Genomic DNA, 23,502 nt, shown 5'->3' with positions numbered 1-23,502 from the left:
ATGAATCATGTGCAGAGCCGGGACTTTTAGAGGATTCTTTCTCAAGTGTCTTCAGTGAAGATTTCAGTCTCAAAAAAAAAAAAAAAAAAAAAAAAAAAAAAAAAAAAAAAAATCCAAGTCAATCTGTCAGCTGTGGGAAGTGAATTCCCCATCCTGCTCTACAGCTGGGCTTGCTTGCAGAGTCTGGGAGGCGGTTCCTAGTACTGGATGCCAGAAAACAAAGGCCAGCCCCTCCAGGGTCGGACTGATGCAGCAACAGCAGCAGCAACAACAGCACTGTCACTTTCCATGTGTTAAACTCTGCCCAACAGGCTGGACCTGTGGAATAAAGGAAACCACGTAAGTCAAGAGGCAGAGGTGCAGTAGTATTGGCTCCGAGCGCCTTGCTCAATGTTCATGTCTCCCATGTTCTAAATGTATTTTTACACAGTTGAAATGATGGGGTAGAAATCCAGGACTGGCATCTTAGGAGTAATTCAGGCGGATTGTTGGACCCGTAAGCAGTTATTCATGGAGACAACAAAGACTCTCTAGAGTTACCACTCAGGATATTTATATTAAATCAAAGCGTGAACACCATTAATGACAACGAACTTTTCTGTATGTGTGGCATGTGTATGATACATAGGTTTACGTCTACAAGGCCTCAACTGCCATGACAAAATACAATGACCACAAGCGACTAGAGGAGGAAACGGTTTATTTGACTTACACTTCCACATCACAGGCCACCATCAAAGGAATTCAGGGCTGGAGCCCGGAGGTCAGACTTTGATGCAGAGGCCATGGAGGAGTGCTACATCCTACCTAGCTCACTTCTCATGGCTTGGCCAGCCTGCTTTCCTATAGCCCCACAAAGGATGACCAGCACAAGGTTCCCTCTGTCCACATGGGCTGGGTCCCCCCAGGTCAATCATCAATCAAGAAAGTGCATCATGGGCTTACCCGAAGGCTAATCACATGGGGGCATTTTTTTCAACTGGGGTTTCCTCTTTCATAATTATTCTAGCCTGTGTCAAGTTGACATAGAATGAGGCAGTGCAGAGAAGCCATGATTATGATTATGGGAAAGGCTGAGCTCAGGGCTTAGATAAAAGGAGAAACCTGTTCCTTAAGCTTCCTTAGAAGATCATCTTAACATAGAAACTAGTCCTCTACACCAAAGAATGCCTCCCAGTGTGTGCAGAATGCCTTCTCCAGCCACCGCCTCAGCAGCAGCCCCTCTAGTTACTGTTCTGCAGATTGAGTTGTGATTTATAGCCCAGGATGGCCTCAGATTCACTCTGTAGTTCAACCACACTCAAACATGTGGTTCTATTACATCAGCTTCCCAAGACCTAAGATTTTAGGTGTGTTAATGTGCCTGGTTTGCAACTCTCAAACACGCTCTGACCAGAAAAAAATTATTACTGAGTTTATACAGCTGTCAACAGATTCCCATATGCGTGTCTGAATTCAGCCAGTACATGGCCTTTCCTACACCCCTTTCTAGTTCCACCATTAAAATCTTTGGTTAAATCTTTGGGTTACCATATACTGTATACAGTGCACAGAGCCCTGGGGAGTTACACAATTCAGTGTTTCCCGTCAAATCTTGGATTTGCAACCCAACTACTGATCTGCACCAGAACAGAGTAACTATAAAGAAATTATGGGTAGGCTTGGGTTTTTATATGTCCAGATTCCATGAATAATTCAAATACGAAGTATCTTGTAGAACCAATCTGTCTACTTCTCCACAGCAAGGTTTCAGTTACTAGGCGTCTTACCAAAGGCCCCACTTGTTTGGGGGGGAAAACAAGAGGGTGATTACAAAGAGGAAACACGGCTAAGTTCCCCCTACAATAAAAGAAGCATTGAGACTCACCTTAAAGACTTCCATCTGTCTTTCTCTATATTATTTTCAGGTCCTTCACTCTCATATGAAGCCAAGTAGAGAGCTACAATCAACCAAAGGAAAAAAAATTACGATTGAAGCTGATACCATTAACCCCACTGCTGGAAAGGCCTGTTCAGCTTGAGCCCAAGCTCCACTACTAAGTCAACCTGAAGAGACAGAGCAGCACTCTGCTTCTGATTAGGCATCGACTAGCCCCATGGCTTTGAGCTGAAAAGGCCCTTAATTAATCAAGAATCTATGAGGCAAGAAGCTTTCAAAATGCAAAGCATACAGTCCTACTGTACACTCAAACTCAGCTTCTTTCCGAAAGGAAGGGCCATGGCTCTTTCCTGGCGCCCCCCAGCTCTGTAGGTTGTTTAAATCCAAAAGAAAATCATCTCAAGATTATAAACGTTGTTTTTCATCTTATTTATAGAGATGAATCAACTGCTTTCTCCCTCCCCCAAACAGGAAATATGAATTTAAAATGTCTGCCAGTCACTAATGCAGACAACCATCAATAAACCCTGGGGATGTAACAAATCTGTAGGTAAGCCCCCTACTAACTATTCTACAGACTTCCAATGAATTGTCCGACCCAGAACCAGGCATTTCCCCTGCTTCCATTGCCTGGTGCTCAAACAGGTCAAGACTGCCCACACCTTTGTGAAATGTCTAATAGCTTCTTTCCATGTATGCGTATCATTTAGTAGGACAGGCATTGGGAAAGATGTCTAATGTCCTTTGTGTAGCTGATTCCAAAGTGAAAACATCTTAGGGGTAAACTGTAAGACTTTCTGTGCACCAGAACGAAAAGGTTGGATCAGTTTAGAGGCTGGCATATAGCCAGGTACACGAATGTATCTGGGGGCATCTGGGACAGGTGCAGGCTGAGACTCACCATCTTCGCTGAACACGGGCACTGAGAGCAAGTACTGTAAGACCTTCCGGTCCCGCTCGAACGGACACTCCACCTGTTTCCAAGTCATAAATTCACTCACTTGTTTGGCCAGCTCCCAAAATTTCTGAAAGAGAATTAAAGAATTTTAAGGGGATTGTCAAGAATGACCCGGCCTTGGGACCCAATTCAATTTTAAAAGTACCTAGTGTGGGGGCTTCAGAGTCATCCTCTCGTCTTACTTGATACACATTGTATTTGCTAGCTAGGGAAGGGAAGGTGACTCATGTTCCTGCGGGTGACAGTGCCAGGGTCTGGGGGACACCGCTGTGCTACTTGCTGCTGTCAGTTCCTAGAGACAGTGGGCCAGTAACAAGTTTGTTCTGAGCTGCGGAGTCTGCCTGGCTGCTAGGCTGGGGCACTGACAATGAACCCCCGCTTTTATGGTTTTAGTTTGTGAGACACACTGCCTGCCCTAGAATTCACTACGCAGACCAAACTGGCCTCAGACTTGTGGTAATCCTCCTGCCTCTGCCACCATGCCTGATCCCTGCTCTGATATTCAAATTCTGCTCTGTGACACTCACCTCAAAATTGACGTGGCCATTTGGAAGACGGTTGACGCAGCCCTCGTTGAGGAAATAAATGTCTTTGATCAAGAGACTGAAGAACGGTATCACAATCTAGAAAGAAAATGATGCAGGGTTGTCTGGGTAAATGCACATTTAGCACCTTGTTACAGATACGGGGGACGAATGAGCAAGGTCAACTCGGGCTGCACGGAAGGCTGCAGTAAATCACGGTGCACTGCTCTGTACACCCCGAGATACACACTCGCTACCTCCTGAGGCTTACCCTAGAATGCAAATGTCACCAACACCTAGTACCATAGGAACTAGCACTGTTGGCAAATGGATGGGTAAATCCTTTCTGTTCAATTTTTTTTCCTATTTTCTTCAATGTTTACTTTGATAAAATTTAAAGGTTCCTGCTGAAATGAAAGTACCCGAAAGAACTCTGTACGTTTAGGAAACCCCCTGGTACATGACCTTGTTATATTTCGTATCATCCCACCATTAGATATCTGTGTTTTCAATGAGTGGGGCTTCGTTTGTTTGTTTGGCTGTTTTTATATTTTCCTCTTGAAGCCACTTCTCAAGATAAAGTGACAGCTGAAGGTTTCGAGCAATCGTTGCTAGAGTTTCCTACTGAGGAGGCCTGGCTGTGTGAGAGAAGGAGTCTCCACATGCCAAGGGAAAAGCCCCTTAGAAGAACCTGGCACTGTCTGTTGCCAGACAGGTGCACTCGGAGTGAGGGAGAGATGAAAATGTGTGAATTAAAATTAAACACTTCAAAAACCAATACGCTTCTGTAATGATACCTTTGTGGCCTGGGTTCTGTGGTTTGATGAGGTCGTGCTTCCCTGACTCTCCTAGAGGAGCAATCTTCTAAACTATGTTGGACTACTCCCATGTCACTCAGAGATCGAAGTTTTGATACAGTCATTTTTATTTTTCTCCCCAATACGATGTGTTTGAAAAAGTTCTACACTGTAAACAACGCATCCAACAGATTATCTGGGAAATTCTGAAAACACCAAGATCAGGCCTTTGAAGTCTTCTAAGTGCATGACTCATGAATGAGAAAACAAACATTTTGGCTCACACACAAAGAGTGAGTCGGTTCAATTCTAGAGAGAAATTCAGGTCTTTTCCCTGAAGTCTTTTTCAGAAAGTCAAATCACACTTCATTAACTTTGTTTCCTTGATCCTTGAGAATTATCAGAAGTATCTGAAGCACCCCTGACTACCTTGTTTTTGCTCTTGTCTGCAGAGCCCCTAAAGCAGAATTAGCAAAGGACTTCCTTCTCCCTCCACGTGTTCTGGCCCTCCTACACTAAACCGTGCCTCTTTCAAAGAGCACTCATGGTGGTGGGTGCTAGGCTATGAACCCCCTCACACATCAGCTTAGAAACTGGCTCTACAGCTGGCTAGTACTGAAAGCTAGGGGGTGGCAAAATGTAAGGTCTTTGTGCTCCGTTTAGCTTTAAGTATATGTTGTTATTCCTAGTATAGCCTAGGAGACGCATACTTTACATTTTTAAGTGGCTGGTGCAGGGCATTGAAAGAATAATACTTGAGGGTGCATGAAAAATGTGACATAGAAGTGACAGTGGCCACAGAGTTTCACTGAAGCGTGGCGACGCTCATTCATCCAGACACTGTTCTCTGCTACGACCCAAGTCCGAATGTGCTCAGAAGACAATAAACGCGCATCCTGGGACAGCCCCAGGTAGTTTACATGGCAACAGCTTTTAAAGGAGAGACTGCTGTGCTGCCCTAGTGGGCCATCCTAGTCCTCAGGGCTGGGCTGTGGGGGCTGGGCTGTGGGGGCTGGGCTGTGGGCCTCATAAAGTCTCCACAGTTCTTGTCATGGCCATTAAACCAAGGGAGGCAGAAGGACTCCTTCCGGGGGAGTTTTGCATTCAGTGTCCCTACAAGATGCTCCCTCCACTACTGAGTCATCCTTCCAGGACCATGGGAACACAGCCAGCCTAATGTGGGGCACTCATTGCTCTATTTCTCATGCTCATGACAAGAAGGGAATCGCAGACTTTAACCCCTCAATCACTTCGGAGAGTCCCCATCAGTTTTGCACAATAATTAGCTGGTGCAGAATGTAAGAACTGAAGGATCTTGTGAGAAAAGTAAAGGGAACATGCTTGTTTCTATTAGGTCTTGCCACTATCATTAGTGGGAGAACTTAGTAGCTATATAAGCAAATATATTACATACACATATATTAAATAGTTATATATTCTATAGCCATATATAAACTAGAATATATATGTTATATGTATGTGTGTATGTATGTGTACATATATATGTGTGTGTGTGTATATATGTCATATATGTAGAATCATGTATTCCTCCTGACTGGCCCTCCAAATCACTATGTGGCCAAAGATAATCTTCTCCTAAGTGCCTCATGTAGTTCTGGGAATAGCTGGAGGCTGAACTCCACTCTTTTTGTGTATCCTAAGCAAGGACTTCACCAACTGAGCTACAACACAAATTTCCCCTTTAGACATATTCTGAATGATGGGGATGGACAGATAGCTCAGCAGTTAAGAGCACAGGGGCACTCAGTTCAAATTCCCAGCGCCCACATTGTGGCTCACAGCCATCTGTAATGGGATCCGATGGCCTCTTCTGACATCCAGGAAAACATGCAGACAAAACCCTCATATACATATACGTAAACATAAATAGAGAGAAATCTTAATATAACAATATATATTCAGAATTCTGAATATATACTCTGAATTCATTTATGCCTGATAATCCCAGCTACTAGGAAAGCCAAGACAGGAGGGTTGCAAGGTGAAGGCCTGCCTGGGCTACTTGGTGAATTCTTTCTCAAAACTAAACCAATGCAAACCAATGAGCGGACAGCTGGGATATATCAGAGATGAATGGTAGAGTTCCGGGTCGGACCCCCAGTACTGTAAGTGTGAACTGCTGGTAATTCAGAAGCGACCTCTGTACTTTAAGGCACCATCCGTTCTGTGTCTAGAAACTTATGCTAACGATGAGGACCATGTTTACAGAAACAGACAGAGGATAGTTGAAGGGGTTGAAAGTCATGTCATCATAGGAGGCATGGTTAAAGACAGAGAGACTCTGAGCAGGCTGAGTACCCACCGGAAGGGGAACTATTTAGAGAGCACTTAAGGGCTCCTGCATGGAAGACAGATTTGATTTGCACCATAATCAGTACCTGGACATGCACTGCTCTGACCACATAAACTAGAGATTCGGAAAAGATCAAAGACCATTATTTGAGATGTACTGCCAAGGAGACTGTAAAATGGACGGTTACTTTGGAATAATAAAGTACTCCCTCAGCTCAAAATAAAGAAAACAACCTAATTTTTTAAGATGAAAGGATAGATTTGACCAGACATGCTTTTATTTCTTATCTCTTGAGGCCAAGTATGAAAAAGGAACGGTACACTTCTTCAGATGGCTGTAATTACGGTTGGTCTGTCAGCTACAGACACAACCTATAAGTTTACACAGAGCTGCCCTTTATGAATAGAGCAGGACTGAGTGACTAAGTGATGTAAAGTATAAATGATGTTTCCTGTCTGGGAACAGCTGTTAAAGGTGCACAGGTGACAGTGGCTTCTCTTGGTGGCAGTGGGCAGAGCTGCAGCTCTCTGACAGACAGGACTCCACAGCAGCCTCCTGCTCTCACCATGTGGGAGGTGTGGGGTGGTCTCACAGCTTCCCTGCACCCCTCGCTCAGGGTGTCGGGGGTCCTCCCTCCCTCGTAAACCACTTCAGACTGGCTCTTCTCAGCAAAATATCAAAGCTAGCAAAGTGCCGGGCATCTGGAAGTTCCCTCGGTTAAAACTCAAAAGTTAATACACTCGCATTGTTTCTCAGAGGTCACCAGGGCTGGCGGGAGACATGTCACATCTTTAAAAGGGATTTGTGTCATAGCTCATTAATCCTGATGATTCTGGAGGAAGTGACTTAGAAGTCAGGGAACATGTTTCTCCTGTTTCTGCAAACTGGCTGAAAATACTGTTTAACGTAGGGGCAGAATTTAAAAGTTGATAGCCGTCACTAAAAAGCATTCATAGTTGGAGAAGTGGCTCAGCAGTTAAAAAGACTGTGTGCTCTTCCAGAGGGCCCGGGTACAATTCCCAGCACCCATGTGGCAGCTCACAACTGTCTGGAACTCCAGTTCCAGGGGATCTGACACTCTCACACAGACACACATGGAGGCCAAACACCAATGCACATAAAGTAAAAATACATAAATCTTAAAAAGAAAAAGAAGTCAGCATTAGCTGTTATCGTAATTGAACATTTACTTCTCAAACATCATGACAAACAATCTGTCCTTCCTCTGAGAGGAACTAAGACAGAAATGTGTCTGAGTCCAGAGCTCATGGTATAATGGGGGAAAGGACCGGATCGTTAATTTTTTTTAAGATATTGCCCCTGTATTTTTTGTGCCACCTACATATCCAATTAGTCACAGCATGCCTAATGCCATAGCAACTAACCTACTTTCTGTGAATAAATGGCTTAACTGTGGGAGGTAAGCTAATTCTTTTGAAAGAAAGGTTACATTAAGTGAACCACCTTATGCGGAGCTTAAATGTCTTTTTCCCATTAAACCAAATTACTCTCTAATGCTATTAGTCACCATATCATATTAACTAACTGCCTGAAATACAACTAAGACACACTACAGAACACATCAGAAGTAGAATATACAAATAATGCAATACACAACTGCACAGTTCCACCCACGTCACTTCTCTTTGTCCATGGCCAAGTTCCTCTTCCTCCTGAGGGATGAGAGCTCTAAAAGTGCACCTGTCTTAGGTCTGAGGGGTAAAATCAACTCCAGGTAGTAGTTTACATCCCAACAAGTCTAAGATAACAAGTGACACTTGTCACAGCATACCTTCTCTCTGCTACTGTGAGCAGTTAGGGATCTTTGCGCTGCCCCTCGGAGAGCTGTTCTGTAGTTGTAGAAATTGCTTGATGGATCCATCTGATGCTGTAGGAAGAGAATACAGTAAATTAGGGAATTCATTAGAAGTACGATGTATCCATTATACACACACAAACACACACACACACACACACACACACACACACACACACACAGCCGCTGCCGCCTCCGCTGCCACAACACAATCCTTCCTGAGGTTTGGTTTTCTTTAGAAGCTATGTGAGCTTTAATAATGTCAAACCTAAATCAACACGTTTAAGCTACTTGCTGAATTCAGACCTAAAATGGATGTGAGTGGTCCAAACCTAGCATTAGAAAAGTTTCTGGTACCACTTGATGGTCTGTGGGCCAGGTCACAGGCACTCATATGACGTAACACCTAAAGAGAATTTGCTTTCTGCAGTTCCGAACTATTACTCACAAACCATGAAAACATGCCAGCTTAAAAAAAAAGCCAACTTTGTTTCAAATCAATCAAAATAAAAGGACATATATACCTGATGTTGGGCAATTTGGGTGAAAGAAAGTTTATTATTTCCAAAGGATTGAGATGAGAGACATTAACACATCATTAACATAGTAAGGTAACAGGAAAGTGAACACTATCCAAACACACACAGACAGACACACCACACACAAACACACACACACACACACACACACACACACACAGAGAGAGAGAGAGAGAGAGAGAGAGAGAGACAGATAGATACACACAGAGAGACATACAGACACACAGAGAGACAGAGACAGAGAGACATACAAAGGCAGACACATACACACACACACACACACACACACAGACACACACACACACACACACACACACACACACACACACACACACGAGCGTGCACACGTATAACCTCAGAGTTATACAGGTATGGTTGTTTGGATTAATCAACTTTGCTCAAAAAGTGGTGAATGAATATTCTAAGGAGATAAAGACATGGGCTAGTAGTAAAAAAGTCAAACTGGGAAGCAGACCTCTCTCTGCCATTCAGGATTCCAGTTCTATCCTGGCATATAAAATGATGTGACTGAGAAGTCCACATTTCTTCCATCAATTACTCCAAAATGTCCCAAACCGACCTAATTTTACCCTCTCCAGTCTGAGTCCCTTCCCTACCTCCCAGTCCCCAAACCTCCTCCTTTGATGGAGAAGCAGCATCATACAGCTGAGTTCCATCTTCCAGGTACCTTGCTACCCACCCCAGGCTGCCCTAAAACTCAGCCTCCTGCGTGCTGGTACCACAGGCAGGCTCAATCCCATTAACATGAAACCATCTCTGTCACATACCTCAAGAATGTCAAACTTTGCAGTCTTCACTTTGGCCCAGGTTTTCTTAAGTCTTGAGACTGGGCTCATGTTCATACCAGCTTCCCATTGAACACAGACATGAAGGGAAGAGAATGGAGACAGATGTAAGAAGTCATTGTAGCTTGTTCTCCTGTGGTGCAATGTCACTAAGCACCGGCAACCAAGTTCTCCAATTGAGATTTGACATTTCCTTGCTAACTTTTCCTCAGCTCAGAAGCAGTACAGTGGTGAACTGGGCTAAACACATTTCTTCGGGTATGTAGGTCATACTGGGGGACTGAGACCCTGCCATGCTGTGGTGTGTGGTAACTACAGCCAGGGTAAAATTGTTCTTTCTTCTTTTCAGTCAACTTCAAAATATTAGAAGTCTAGCTTATTGGCCATCAGAAAACAAAATGGAACAGTTGGTGACTGGGCCACAGGTTGTTCCTTGCTGAGCTGTTTCCTGTTACCTGTCATGCGTGGTTCCCATGTATTCCCTCACATTGCTGGCAGAGATCACACAGATGTGGTTATATTTACCCACAATGCCACACTGCCTGCCCCAGTGATGACCTACATACCACAGCTACCTGGCACCACATTGCTGTGGAAAAGGAGTCCACATGGCCCTAAATGAGTACACATATTCATCCCCTGCCACCAACAGTCCCATGTTTAATAACTTCAAGAGATTTCGAATCAAGGCAAAACACAGACACAGATCTTAAGTGTTCAATGTGGTGGATTTGATAGGTGTACAAGGTCATATATCGCCATCCCAATCAGGTTATGACAGAACTTTCTACCATCCATAAAGCTCCTTTGGAACCACTTCTGGTCAGTTTCCACCTTCTCCAGAAATGGCGACAGTGTCAAGAGTCGCCTATCAGCAGACATTAGTTATTTTGGGTCTGTTCTAGCCCATTTACATGAGAGATCCCACTGCACATGCCTCGTCCTGCCTGACCTGGTAAAGGCTCAGCACGAGGATTGTGACACTCATCCAGCTTAGATATGTTTCAGTGACTCATCTCTCCTGCTATGGTATTTCTTGTATGAATACGCCACAGTTTGTTCAGTCAATTACTTGCAAATGGGCATTTGGGCTCTTTCCAAGCTGGGGCTATTAGGAATAAAGCGCCATTTATAGTTCTAGCACAAATCTTTCTGCAGGCGTACCCACTTGTTATGGGGCAAATATGTCAGTGCTGGAACTTCTGGATTACAGGGCAGGTTTCTGACTAGCTTTATAAGAAAGTTCCAGTTGCTAAAGCCATAAAACTATTCAAACTCCCTCTGTTCCCGTGTAACACATTTCACGTACCCTTTACCCTGGACGATAGTCGGTGCTATTTTAATTTGATATTTTGGTGAGATGATTTTTCACTATGACTTTTTTTGCATTTCTAATGGTCCTTTTATGTACGTATTATGCCCTGGTTGTTCATCTGGTGCAACTGTATGGTTATGTAGGGGTCATGGATACAAGCTCTGTGTTGGCTGCATGTTAACATGTTCCTCTGTCCTGTGGCTTGCCTTGGCATTCTCTAATTGGAAGGAAGCCAAGTCATCCTCTATCACTGAGGATGCCAGCCTTTCAGGTCTCTGGCCTTAGATGACCACTCTGTCCACTGTTTTCATGGAGTCAAGCATAGCCAGCATTTTAATGGGGGAAAACACAGACAGACAAAATAGAAAAAAAGGGGGGTTTACTGAAGAAATCTATCAGGGTAAATATTAATAAACTAAATTGAGAAGATTTTCTAGCTTCAAAGTGACCCAACTCTTCTTTTTCTTTTACACAACTATTTTACTGAGTGCTGGGCCACAAAGATTTGCTTCTGTATTGTGCTAATAAAATGAGTAGAATGAAACATGGTGTCAGTGATTAAAATCTGCACAACCCTCCTGTGGACAGACCTAGAAGGCTGCGATAGTGAGCTGACATTGTCTCAGAAGCAAGGGCAAAAGGAAAGGCTTGGTTTCTTAGGCCATCCTCAGACTAATGCTAAGACTTTATCTCGGGCCCGGTCATTTCTGTAATGCCTGGTAGTCAAGCTGCCCAAATACCTGAAGGAGTTTTTTATTTAGACAAGTGTTTCAGCTCAGCATTCAACTGAGCACAAATGAACTGAAGACAGTGAATGAACTCAAGCCCATGAAGGACAGATTATATGGACTTGCACTAACGTGGGTGCATAAATCGTTCTGAATGCTCCGTAGTAACTGGATTAAAGAGAGTACAGTTTTCAGAAAAGACAAGAGTTTCAGTGGATACATTCTGCAAGCCCCATCAAACTAGTATACACACACACACACACACACACACACACACACACACGCACACACATACTCACAGATGATTGCCATTAAAGAATTGAAGTTTCCAATGTTGAAACACTCTCGAGCCACGTCGATGAAATATTCAATCATCCTCGCTCGGTGTTTCTTCTTCACAGGCTGTAAGGAAAATGGCTGTGAGCAGTCAGAACCCAACACCCAGGCCCAACAGATACAAAGGAAGCATGAAAACTGGACGAGGGGAAAATGCATCATCTCACCATGCAGATTTCTGTAGCAACCAAGTAGCTTAGCCGATTGAACCATTCTACGTAAGCTTCTAAGTTCCGTGTTTTCTTCCGTTCTCCGTAGCAACTCTGCAGAGGAAGCAAAGGGGGCAGATGAGGTCTGTGAATACACATGGATGTGCTCACAAAAGTGCCCTTCCTTCCCTCCCCGAGAAATGGGGGCATTCTCTGGGAGGCAAGCGCCCTCAGACCCTCAATTCCAAAGAAGGATTTGCTGGTTCCTTTGAAGTGTTAACTCGACAAGCTAGCTTTACACGGGAAGAGCAAGTTTGTGGGAGACTGTCTTGATTGTTAATGGGTGTAGGAAGGCAGGCCTGGCTACACTGGCTTCTCTCGCCTCCCTTCACGCCTTTAAAGGTCAAAGTTTTGTTTCTGAGGAACTTGTCGTTTTTAGAGAGAGCTGCATAAGAAAGGAAAAATGTCCCGCTGCCCTCACCCTGGGAGTAAACCAGAGCATAAAATTCTTCTTAAATCCTGACATGTTTCTCTCTGCTCATGACTTGGATGTGACTAGCTGCTTGGGTTCCAATCTTGATTTCCCCTCTACAGTGGCCTGGAATCTGGAACTGTGAGCCATACAAGTTATCATCACAGTAACAGAAATGGAACTGGAGCAGGGCTTCGTCCACAAACAGCCTTGGGACATCCATACCAACTGCCATAAACAAGCAAGGAGCAGCTAAGAGGCAAAGGACTACTTCGGACAGTACGGTGGGAAGACAGAGTTTGGGAGCACCATTTACCCGAAGATAAATGGAGATCATTGAGTAGGGTGAATACCACACTGTTCAAAAGTAGTTCATCTTATCTTGGAGTTCAAAACCAAACTTGGAGAGGTTCATTAACCCTCTTTCCTTCCTTTCTGAAGAACACACAACAGTCCGCTCACTTCCTATTGAAAAACACAGTCTTCGCTTCCCACACTGAGAGAAGCTGGGCCGAGGTGGGAAACAGCTGTTGGCCTGCCTCCCAGAGAGACCTTCATCAGTAGATGTAGCAGCTATAGATAGCCCAGCAATGCCACTCTAGAAGAGGGGAATATGTTCAAGTGTTCGTGAAATGTATAGTGTATGTCCAGTACCATGTTCTTTATATGTGTGCAGATTCACTTACAGAAAGGGGCCAGACCAACAAGAGCTCTGCTGTGCACACTGACTGGACATCCCGCCTCTCCTGCCCCTGCTGCTGAATCACAGGCAGACCGTTCTCTCTGCTTTTCTTTCTGTCTTAATCTGCTAAAACCATTACGCTTGTATCTTCTTTGACTAACACCATGTCTGCTTGCCAGGAAGGGCTTATTAAATTCCCCAAAAGGAGGAAGTGATGAGGTATGACTATTATACTCATAGACCAGCCCAAGAAAAGCTACAATGAGCCACAAAACAACTAATGAAAAACACAAACAACTTGGTGCTGATTACCTTATCATTGTCCAAAGGGTCCTTCTGCACAAACGCCTGAACAAACTCTTCCGGGCCAATGTAATTGAGTCTTTCCTGAAATAAAAGCCGACACTGTTAAAGAAGATGAGAAGAAAGCAGATGCTCGCTTCCCTCTATTAATTTTGGCACTACCCCGAATTTCTTAAAGCAGGTTACAAAATGAGCTTTTAACCCTGAATACTTTCATCAGCTTCAAGATATGAAGAGAGGCAATTCTCTCCTTAGGTCAGTGTTGCGTAAGACATTTGAAGAATGAAAGAAATAATAGGAAAATAACAGGAAAATGATTAAAGGCAGAAGATAAAGAGACCATTAAACCCTCCCTGCCTTTCTATCCTGGTTAGTATGTGTTTATGAGTAAATTCCCAGGATATCAGAAACATCCATATTCAAATGCCCAAACAAAACATGCTCTAGCTGTTTGGTGGATGGTTTCCCTTTATTCTGACCTCTCTCCTCATATTACTATCAGCAAACAGTCTGGTTGCCAAAGCACACCGTCTGTGGTTCTGTCAGAGGGCAAAGACGATTAGTGCCTTACCAGCTCAATGTGAGTCAGTTGCTGGGCCAACGTGTAAGGGTCGCTGCAGACGGTCATGATGTCCCTCTGTATGGCCTGGGGCTTGGTCTTCAGAACCGTGAGTCTGTCTGTGGCTGTGGAGCTGAGTTTAGCCAGGACTTCCTCATACTGGCTGAGGGCGGCGAGTTTTCGGATCAGACACTGCATCATCTGCTGGACATTCTTCCGGTACGTCTGCTAGCAAGTAAGGGGAGAATGGCATTCTTGCTTTGCATGTCTTCTCCAGTGCTGTGAGGCCTCAGATGTCCCTTCTCCAAATGCTCTGAGCCTTGTCAGCTAAAAACTCAGGTTCACTAGGTTGTTCTCTCAGGTTGCTTTTGAAAATGCAATTCAGGCTGGGACTTGAAAACACCTCAGGAAAAACCCTCGAGGCGACCCGGTGTAATAAACACTACACGCCAACTAAGCGTGCTCTAGTAAAACTTATGTTAGACTAAGCCACATGAATCTATCTCAAGGCAGATCTTCTCCTCTCTGTGTTTTTAGTCACCTATGTGGCTGTTCTATGCCTATAATTGCCAGCCTTCCTCTGCTGCGTGCATGGCAGCCATGTGACAAGAGCCCACCATCGCTGTCCGCCCCACCTTCCTGATCCTTCCCATCTAGTGTGGAATTAGGGATTCACTCTTGTCGCCTGACCTCTCTTGACTCATGTCCATTCCCTCCCATGCATGTGTCAGTACTGATGTTCACCGCCACTGTCTCACAGGGCAGCTCTCGTCACAAGGCTACTACCAGATGCCACCTCGCTCATGACTGCACCATGCTACACTACTCTTAGGTCGCTGATTACAGAAGTATTCCCTGTATTATAGGTAAATGTCAATCGCTTGCCTTCTAAAACACTTGTTAAAGCAAAGAAATGACTTCTAGTCAACCTACCCACCCTTCCTCCCTCCCTCCATCCCTCCCTCCCTCCCTCCCTCCCTTCCTTCCTTCCTTCCTTTGGGTATACTTATTTGGCATAGGGTTATTCTGGTCCTTCTTTTCTGGTCTCCAACTGCTAGGTAGGTAAATTATGGTGCTCATGTTGGCAAGAACTATGCAGACTGACTCAGTGGCAGCTGGGCACTTAGGCAGACAGCTCCACAGCAGGACAGACGCAGGGAGTCTACAGCTTAGGGCAACCCTATGCTATGCTTCTGCCTCAGCATTGTTGTCTTTTTTGTTTGGTTTGGTTTGGTTTGGTTTGGTTTGGTTTGGTTTGGTTTTTAAAGGTGCCTAGTAGCATCTGCCAAGATTTGAAATTTGAAAATTGTAATCCGCAAAGACATATTTTTTTTCTAATTTGGCTTGGAGTATGTTTATTTAAAAAAAAAAAACACCCTCTAGATGTGTACATTAAGGAAATTACAAATCTGAAAATGGCTAATTCTCAAAAAGACAAGAGATAAGGGCAAGCACAGCCTTCTCCATCTTTTTTCTTCTCCACCTGGCAATGCCAGCTCTTAAACATTTATGTAACATCTTCCCCAACAACAGCTGGAGTGGAGCATGAGGGTTAGTGCTTCACCAGAGGGAGCTCCATGCTAGCCGAGATACCCAAAAGGCAGCCTCAAAGAAACAAACAACGCCCCAGCCCGGAAAAAACAAAAACAAACAAAACCTTAAACAATCTATCTCCCACAGAGGATTAATGTTGGAAGTTGTTATTTATTTGGTAATGTACCGCTCGAAGATAAATGTGTCTTTCTTTGGCATCCAAAAGGGTCCAGGCTAAGTAATGTGCTATTTTATACATCCCAAACTCATTTTCTTTAGAAACATTGAGATACACCAGAACTAACTTGTGATGTTTACTCTTCTACCAAACGTCCTATACATCCCCACATGCGTGTTCTTACTACTTCTTAAAGTTATACAATAGTCCCCAATATATGAGTCTTCTTGAGACACTTTAGCTACACCATGTGTCATCCTGAGGAGAAAACATGCTGCATTTTCAGTCATCACAACTTATTTACAGGGGCTGCAAAGATGGTTTAGTGGTTAGCGTACTCGCTGCTCTTCCAGAGGACCCAGGTTCAATTCCCAGCACCCACATGGCAGCTCAGGACATCTGTGACTCCAGCTCCAGGAGCTCCAACACTTCCACACAGATCCACATGCAGGCACAACACCAATGCACATAAAGCAACAACAACAACTGTTCACAAGATTAAGCCACAACTGTCATTCCTAACATATAAAGCATAGTTTGGTGTGAATAAGGAACATATTGGTCAAAATTTTCTGAGAAGAATCAAAAATTACTAAACATAAACTGAATTCTCTAAACCACCGTTCCTACGCGTGTGTGTACCCACCCATGCCTGAGTACCGAGCCAAGGAGGCATTCTGGAAGGTTCACACAAATTGGACACTGTTTGGTGCTGTTCACAGGACTGGCATTTTTACTTTGATTAAACTTTCTTATTCGATAGTCAGAACAGATTCCTACACTACTCGATTTATTTTAAATAAAGTGACAGCCAGTCCAGTGTTTTTTTTTTTTTCCAAATGACATGTGCAAAATAAAGTTCTTTTCCACTTGGAAAAGTGAAATGCATCTTTAAAATGGTCATGGCCTCTCTTCTACATCTCACACCTCACCTCTCAACCTTCTCGGGATCCCTAAGACAAGAGACTTTCCTACTGGTCAGCACCTGAAGGTCCCTGCAGAAAGAACAGTGGGTTGACAGTGTGGGGCATTTCTGACGAGCTGGGAAGACAGTCTGATAGCACACTACAAATGCACCTCAGGTGACTCCCACAGGCGGCAACGGGTAGGAAGCAGAGCTCTCCTGAAATTCCATCAAGTGGAAGACTGTGTTCTCCACTTAAAAAAAAGTTATCTTTGGGAAGGGTGGAGGAACTGCAGGTCACAGTGAGCAAAAAGCAACAGCAAGAAAGAACACACAAAAAAGTACACAACCAGAGTGTTGAATCGGTGTGTGGGGAGGGGTACTGTGACCCTTCCCAAAGCTCCCCTGCCTTTGCTTGGTTCTATTTGGGAACTCAGGTTCTGAGGAGTTAAGCATGCTTCCTCATTGAGTCATGAACTGCTAAATATGTACTTATTCCTCTTTATAACCTCGCTGCCAGCGACAGTAATTACCTGGCAAATGAAGGCTGCAGTCCTTATTACAAAGGCCAACCCCTTAAGGGAAGGAAATTGCATGCCGCCCACTCTGGACGTTTGTCATGAAATCCAATCATTAGTTTCATTTCATGTTTCTTCCAGGTGTGTCCTAATAAACCACTTCATCTGGGGCAAATCCCCGGGGAGAAGCATATTAAGCCAAATTATGTGGAACTGTCCTAGCAGTTTCTAAAGAACCTGACTATATACAGGGCACACCTGGACTGATAGCCAAAGGGAAAAAAAGAAAAGAAAAGAAATCCCCTGGAGTCAGAGGCAAGAAGCAACAGGTCCCAATTCAAACCCAGGCATCTTCCTCTAGGAGGAATGTTTCCTCATTCTCGTAATTTACTTGCTTGTTCGTTCATTTATTCATTCATCCTTCTATCTGCCCATCCAATTATCTATCTATCCACCATCCACCCATCTACTATCTATCCATCCATCCAATTATCCACCATCCATCCATCTACCATCTATCCATCCATCCAATTATCTATCTACCCACCATCCACCCATCTACTATCTATTCATCCACCCACCATCCATCCATCCATCCATCCATCCATCCACCCTTCTACCTGCCCATCCAACCACCCTCCATCAATCCATCCATCCACTATCCACTCATACATCTAACCATCCATCCACCATCCATCCATCCCTTCAAACATACTGGGAAACAAGTACATGCCCATTATTAGATAGGAGTTAAAAAAATTGTGAACAAAGAAAGTGGGCATAATCTAGAGTCCAGTGGAGCAACAAACAATGAACTACAAATCCCAGAGTGCCAGGAAATGAAATGCATGAAAGTCAAGAATGGGCGGTCTCTCTGAGAAAGGGAATTTAGGTAGGTGATAGCAGGGAGCCTGCCAAGACTGTAAAGTGCAGCAAGGGCCTTTAACATAGCACAAGGCAGTGTCATGATTTATGGAATGAGAAGGGAGTTAGGAATTTAGGGGACTAGCCAGAGCACACCCAAATCAAACAACTGTTATGTGTGGAGCCAATTCCTAAATTCTGAATAAAAGCAGCCAAGAAGTGGCAGCTTCCCAGAAGCCCTTGACAGTGAAGGCAGACACAGCCTCCACTTACCTGAGTTTAGTATATTCCCCAGTAGGTAAATCTTCTTTACCTAGCAATAATGTCTCTGCCATACCATCTAAAGTCAGCTGACCTCTTCATGTGCTTAACACAAGAGTGTCAACGAGAAGTCGGGGTCAGAAGGATGTCTGTCCCTTTCCTCCATCTCCCCAGTCCCTGAAGCCTCGACCTTGTTATAAAGACCAGACCTCAGTTGGCAAACAAAAGAAAAGGACCACCATTTTTATTTCCATGATAAGAAATACCAAAAGCATAGATTCAGCATTTTCAAATCACTACATTTTATCTTAAAATAATGATAATGATGATGATGATAATTATTAATAATAAATACAGGCTTGGGGGATGGCTCAGTGGTTAAGAGCACACAGACTGCTCTTCTAGAGGTCCTGGGTTCAATTCCCAGCAACCACATGGTAGCTCACAACCATCTGTAATGGGATCTGATGCCCTCTTATCAACAGTGTACTCATACATAAAATAAATCTTTAAAAATCATAATAACTCCCAGGTGTCCCTTTTTGGGAAAGAATCAAGTTTAGAAGTAACTTCTCATTCCTCGGTATAAAAGGCAGCAGAGAAGGATGGGCTGGCAGCATCAATAGTGCCACATAATTGAACTGAACTAAAAACCTGGCTGTGACTCAGATCTCAGCCCTGGGATAGCGCTCATCCTTCAACCAGTTTGCCCTAAGCCAAAGCCACTGAGCTGGCACTGGCCCTGCCAAGCAGCCAGCAGCAGCCATTCCTAACGGACGCTTACAGCAAACTGTGCTGTTGGACATTCACCTTTGTGGGTGTCCATCTGCATCAGGAAGAACCTAAGACAGGCAAACGGACCAGAAGAGTCACAGCCAGTGGGGGAGTTCCATGTGACGTCATAAAGTAAGCATGGAAGCATTAATTCCTGGGTGGAATAGCACTTGAGAGAGCAAAGTGCTCGAAAGAGCTGGTTTTGCCTCTTGTCATGGTGACAGGACTCAGGATGGGTGTCTTGAGCTGCTATCTCTGAAGCATGGAGCTGAGAGAACTTCCCCAGGGAGCTGTCATGGAGGCCCAGCGCATCTTCTCACTGTTGAGAAGTTGCTCGCTGCCAGGTGCCTAGGCCTCCTCTTGCTAGGTGACAGCATCACATCTGTGCCAAACTCATTCCCAGAAACTTATCTGCCGCACGGAAACTACAAAGCTCTCTGTGCCCAACAAGCTTCGACACACAAAGTTAGCCCTCCAGGCTGCTTCCAAGGACCAAAAATCTGCTGAAGCAGGTTAGCACCTGCCTATCACAGGCTCAGTTGGGGGAACGTGATATTTATGGAGTATGACCTAAGAGACTTTGAATCTCCACTTATTCTGCACTCTACCCTTGAAGTAACTTCCGGCTCCAGAATACTTGGACTGTTTCGTGAATGCTGCCCCCAGTCCCAGGAGTCACCTTTGCTAATAATACAGCAGTGAACCCTCTCTCTTTTACCAAGGACAGTTCCCAGTAAACACTTCGAAAGGCACGTTAAGCCTCCTGCTGAAATCCCTCCACGGAAGGCTTTGGTTTCTGATTCTCTTGTAAGACATCACGCTGCCTTATGTCTGCCCAGTCAATGTGCTACCAGCCCCAAATTTCTAAGTTTTTCATTTACTGCCTGGAATAATCAGCATGTTTTTTCACTCCCCTCTCTGTAAACAGCTGTATTTCCCTTTTATCTGAAACTTACAAACAACAGCAGTCCTTGCCAGCTACACTCACAATAAAACACTGGCATATGTGTTTTCCCCTCCACGGCCTGGACTGTCTATTTCTAATTACAAGTTAATATGCTATTTAGCTGTATCTAAGTGTGGGCAGACACACAGAGATTAATGTGTGAGCTGGGTCACACCTTAGAAGACAGACTGAAGCCCAATAAAATCAAAACACACCCGGCACCATGAATTAACACGGACACCGCCACCAAATAACCACATAAAACTGCGGTTCACATTCATGTGAAGTGGTCTGGAAAAATTATTCCCCACCTGACCTGCTAAAAGGCCAATGTAGGCTACATAGAGGGCTGTCTGAAGTCAACACAAAATGACATTGCTGAGTTCTGTGGCAGTCCAGCCCCCACCCCACCGCCCCACCCAGGCTTCATCTGGACGTGCTGGTGTCAGCGACCAACCTCCTCGCCAGTGGCCATCCTGTGTGCCAGGTCCTTAAGGTTCCTCATCATTCTCTCGTCCCGGAAGTCATACGGAAATGTTTCTGTCCACTCTGTCAAGAGCTGAAGAATCTTAGGTGCGATTTTCCTCATCTGGTTCTAGGGAGAAGAGGAACTCTGCATCAGAAATATCCATCACCGTGGTCTGCACTAAGAACCAGTAACTGGTATCAAACTCTCTGGGGAGGAAGAGGCAGCTGCCACCTCCGTTGTCAACACCAAGTACAGTCAAGAAGGGTAGGACTGAGGGTCCTCTGTGACTTTCACACTGTCCTTTGGTTTATTTTTATTTTATTTTAATTTTGCAGTCCTGGGAATCTAACCCAGGGCCCTATGCACAGGAGGTAAGTAGTCTATCACCGAACCACTCCCTGAGCTCTGTGTCCTGAAACGCACGGTTGTGGTGCCATCTAGGTACATCAGCCTGGGGCTGAGCTAGGTTACTTATGGAGATCACAAAACCTAAACCAGAGCCAGCCGGTCTAATGAGAACAACCATTCAAATGTCCCCTTACCTTATCCCCATCCCCTTCACTCAGTCGCTGGTGCTCCACACACAAGTGGCAAACCTTGGCCATGAGTTCATAGGGATGCATGAATAACCGAGAACTGAGCAGGAAAGTGAATATGTATGTCCTCTGCAGTAAGAGAAAGAGAAAAGAGTCATCACTCTCTACCTGGAAGTGAGCAGGCTGCAGGTCGGGGTAATCGCTTGCCAGTAAAACAGCGTAAGATCATTTCCCTCCACCAGTGCCTTATCTTTTCCCCGAACACACACTAAAAATAACAGGATAAATTCAGCTCCTGAAATAATCCAGAGGACACTTCCTTCTCTGTTTGTCATCGGGAGTTAGGATGTATTCATTTTTCGGCATAATCAAGAAGAATAAAATTCAGCCCGGAGAGGCAAGACTGTCTTAAATATGTTGCCCATATCGAATAAGGTTATGTGTCCAAATATCATCTACTGTAACTGATAAAAAAAACAAACAACCACTCCTGTGTCTTCAGTGCAGAGCACCCAGTATGTGGATCACAACATTCAAAGGCCGACGTGCCACCATCCTAGTGGCCCGCTCGGCAGCTGGGTAAAGAGGGACACAACACTATGGACTTCTCTCCAGCCACACCGTCTCCTGAGACGCCGGTGAGGACATTTCCAGGCTCTAGGTGAAAAGAGGAATTCCATGGATTCTTTGCTTCCCCCACCCCTCCTTCATTAGTGCTTCATAAACACTTACAGAACAGAACAAGGGATTCTTTTGACTTTTGAGAACAAGGCTGCCCCGGGTAGGAGCATATGTGAAAATGCTGTAAAGAATCCACAGAGATAGGAACGCTATGGTGAATTCCCATTGGCGGCTGCATGCTCTGCTTTGCACAACGAGGTTATTACTGTATTTATAAAAGCTAATAAATGTGGTCTCTAGGTAGTTCCATGAACTCGCTATCAATAACAGCCGCCTAGTAAACTCAACCTCCTTGTCCTTCCAAATTCAAGACACAGGAGGGAAGGTGAACTCGCTTGGCCCAGACAAGAAACCAAGGAGTAAACATGTGTTGAACTTTGACCTTTGTCTACCGTTCCTGCTTCTTCAAACAGAGACTGAGATGATACACACTAGGTTTCCTAGCTTAGAAAATGCCTTATAGGCTATCAAGGGAAAGCTGAACCAAGCCAACATCTGGGTAACTGGTCTCTTTCTGTGGACTTTCCCTAGTTACGTTAATGTCATATTAATTATAGGGCCATCCAATCATCTCTCTGATGGCATTTTTATTTACAGAGCGAGATGCAGGCATGGAGTAAGTCTACGGGCATCGATTCATTTAGGCTGCCTACACTGAGGAGGAGGACCGAGAAAAAACCGGATAAGGGGACTTTACCGCAATCCTGTCCTTTCCCTGGGCTCAATGTAGTCCTAAAACTTTCAATAATTACTACAGATTTTCTTCTTCGAGAAAATTCTTAGCAACCTGCATAGTGCCCCGCAGTTTCTAATCCATACAGGTGATGGGGTTTAGAGGACCAGCAATACCTACGTCAGGATAGTAATCCACATTGGGTACTAAGTGTTGGATAAGTGCTTCCAGAGACCCCGAGAGGAGGTTGTTGTCATGGTAGCACAAGCCTCCGCAGCTGTCCTCTGCAGACTGGTAGAGGTTTCGGTTGTACCCACTGCTGTCAAACATGGCCGAGAAGGGAGGTGTCTGAGGCATACTTTCCTAAAAAGAATAAAAGACAAGAACACAGTGATCAGTGACATGCAGCATCAAGAGGTAAGGCTTCGTCAGTAATTCTTATAATGGAAGACAGGCGAGGTAAGGAAAGAGCCAAAATGCTCTGAGTTCCACACCCGAGCCTACGTTCAAGCAAATATGAAAAGGCTAGATCCAGTCCTGATGCGCACTGGGCTTTTCCCACTCACACCTTTACGGTCACTTGTGAGCAGAAGAGGAACCAGTTGCTTTCTGTCGCCAGGTCAAGGGTTTTGCAGGCAAGACCTTGCTGGGATGAATTAGATAAAACTGGACAGGGGTGGGGGGCGCTGGACATGTGGAAGAGTAGCAAAGCTGAAACTGGTAAGACTGTAATTTGCAAGAGACCTGGGGTTAAAGTGCGTACTTTGTGTCTTTGTGTGTGTGTGTGTTGAGTGTGTACAGATGTTTGCACATATCGAGAGACTTGAGGCTGGCTCTCCATCTTTACTAGACCGTCAGATAATTATTTGACCTTTGCTCCTCTCATCAAATCTGCGATTTGGGGTGCTGTGTGTGTAGTGTGTGCAAAGCCTCTGACTTTGAGCAGACATTTTATGTTTAAGAACAAAGAGTACTGCCCAGCCTAGAT

At 44.6% G+C, this 23,502-nt stretch overlaps 1 protein-coding gene across 3 annotated transcripts; it reads right to left on the bottom strand.

The window, feature by feature from the left end:
* Positions 1–211: 211 nt before the first annotated feature.
* Positions 212–22,877, bottom strand: RASGEF1B (RasGEF domain family member 1B; the record flags this gene model as incomplete). 3 transcript variants are annotated; one of them, XM_080924856.1, is made up of 13 exons in its annotated part: positions 212–318; positions 1,868–1,940; positions 2,781–2,904; positions 3,365–3,460; positions 8,265–8,360; positions 9,616–9,695; positions 11,976–12,078; positions 12,180–12,275; positions 13,628–13,702; positions 14,190–14,405; positions 20,613–20,750; positions 21,167–21,289; positions 22,695–22,877. In XM_080924856.1, 13 exons carry the CDS (start codon positions 22,869–22,871, stop codon positions 294–296), a joined length of 1,422 nt encoding a protein of 473 aa, XP_080780982.1. In that variant the 3' UTR covers positions 212–293. The 3 variants fall into 3 exon arrangements, with proteins under 3 accessions (XP_080780982.1, XP_080780981.1, XP_080780983.1); XM_080924855.1 differs by having other exon boundaries at positions 14,190–14,402; XM_080924857.1 differs by lacking the exon at positions 21,167–21,289 and having other exon boundaries at positions 14,190–14,402; positions 22,695–22,871.
* Positions 22,878–23,502: the final 625 nt, after the last annotated feature.

The sequence above is a fragment of the Micromys minutus genome (genome assembly GCF_963924665.1).
Source record: "Micromys minutus genome assembly, chromosome: 11".
In the NCBI taxonomy this organism is placed as follows: domain Eukaryota; kingdom Metazoa; phylum Chordata; class Mammalia; order Rodentia; family Muridae; genus Micromys; species Micromys minutus.
Note: the sequence above shows the minus strand (reverse complement) of the source record. Positions and strands in the feature narration are given on the sequence as shown.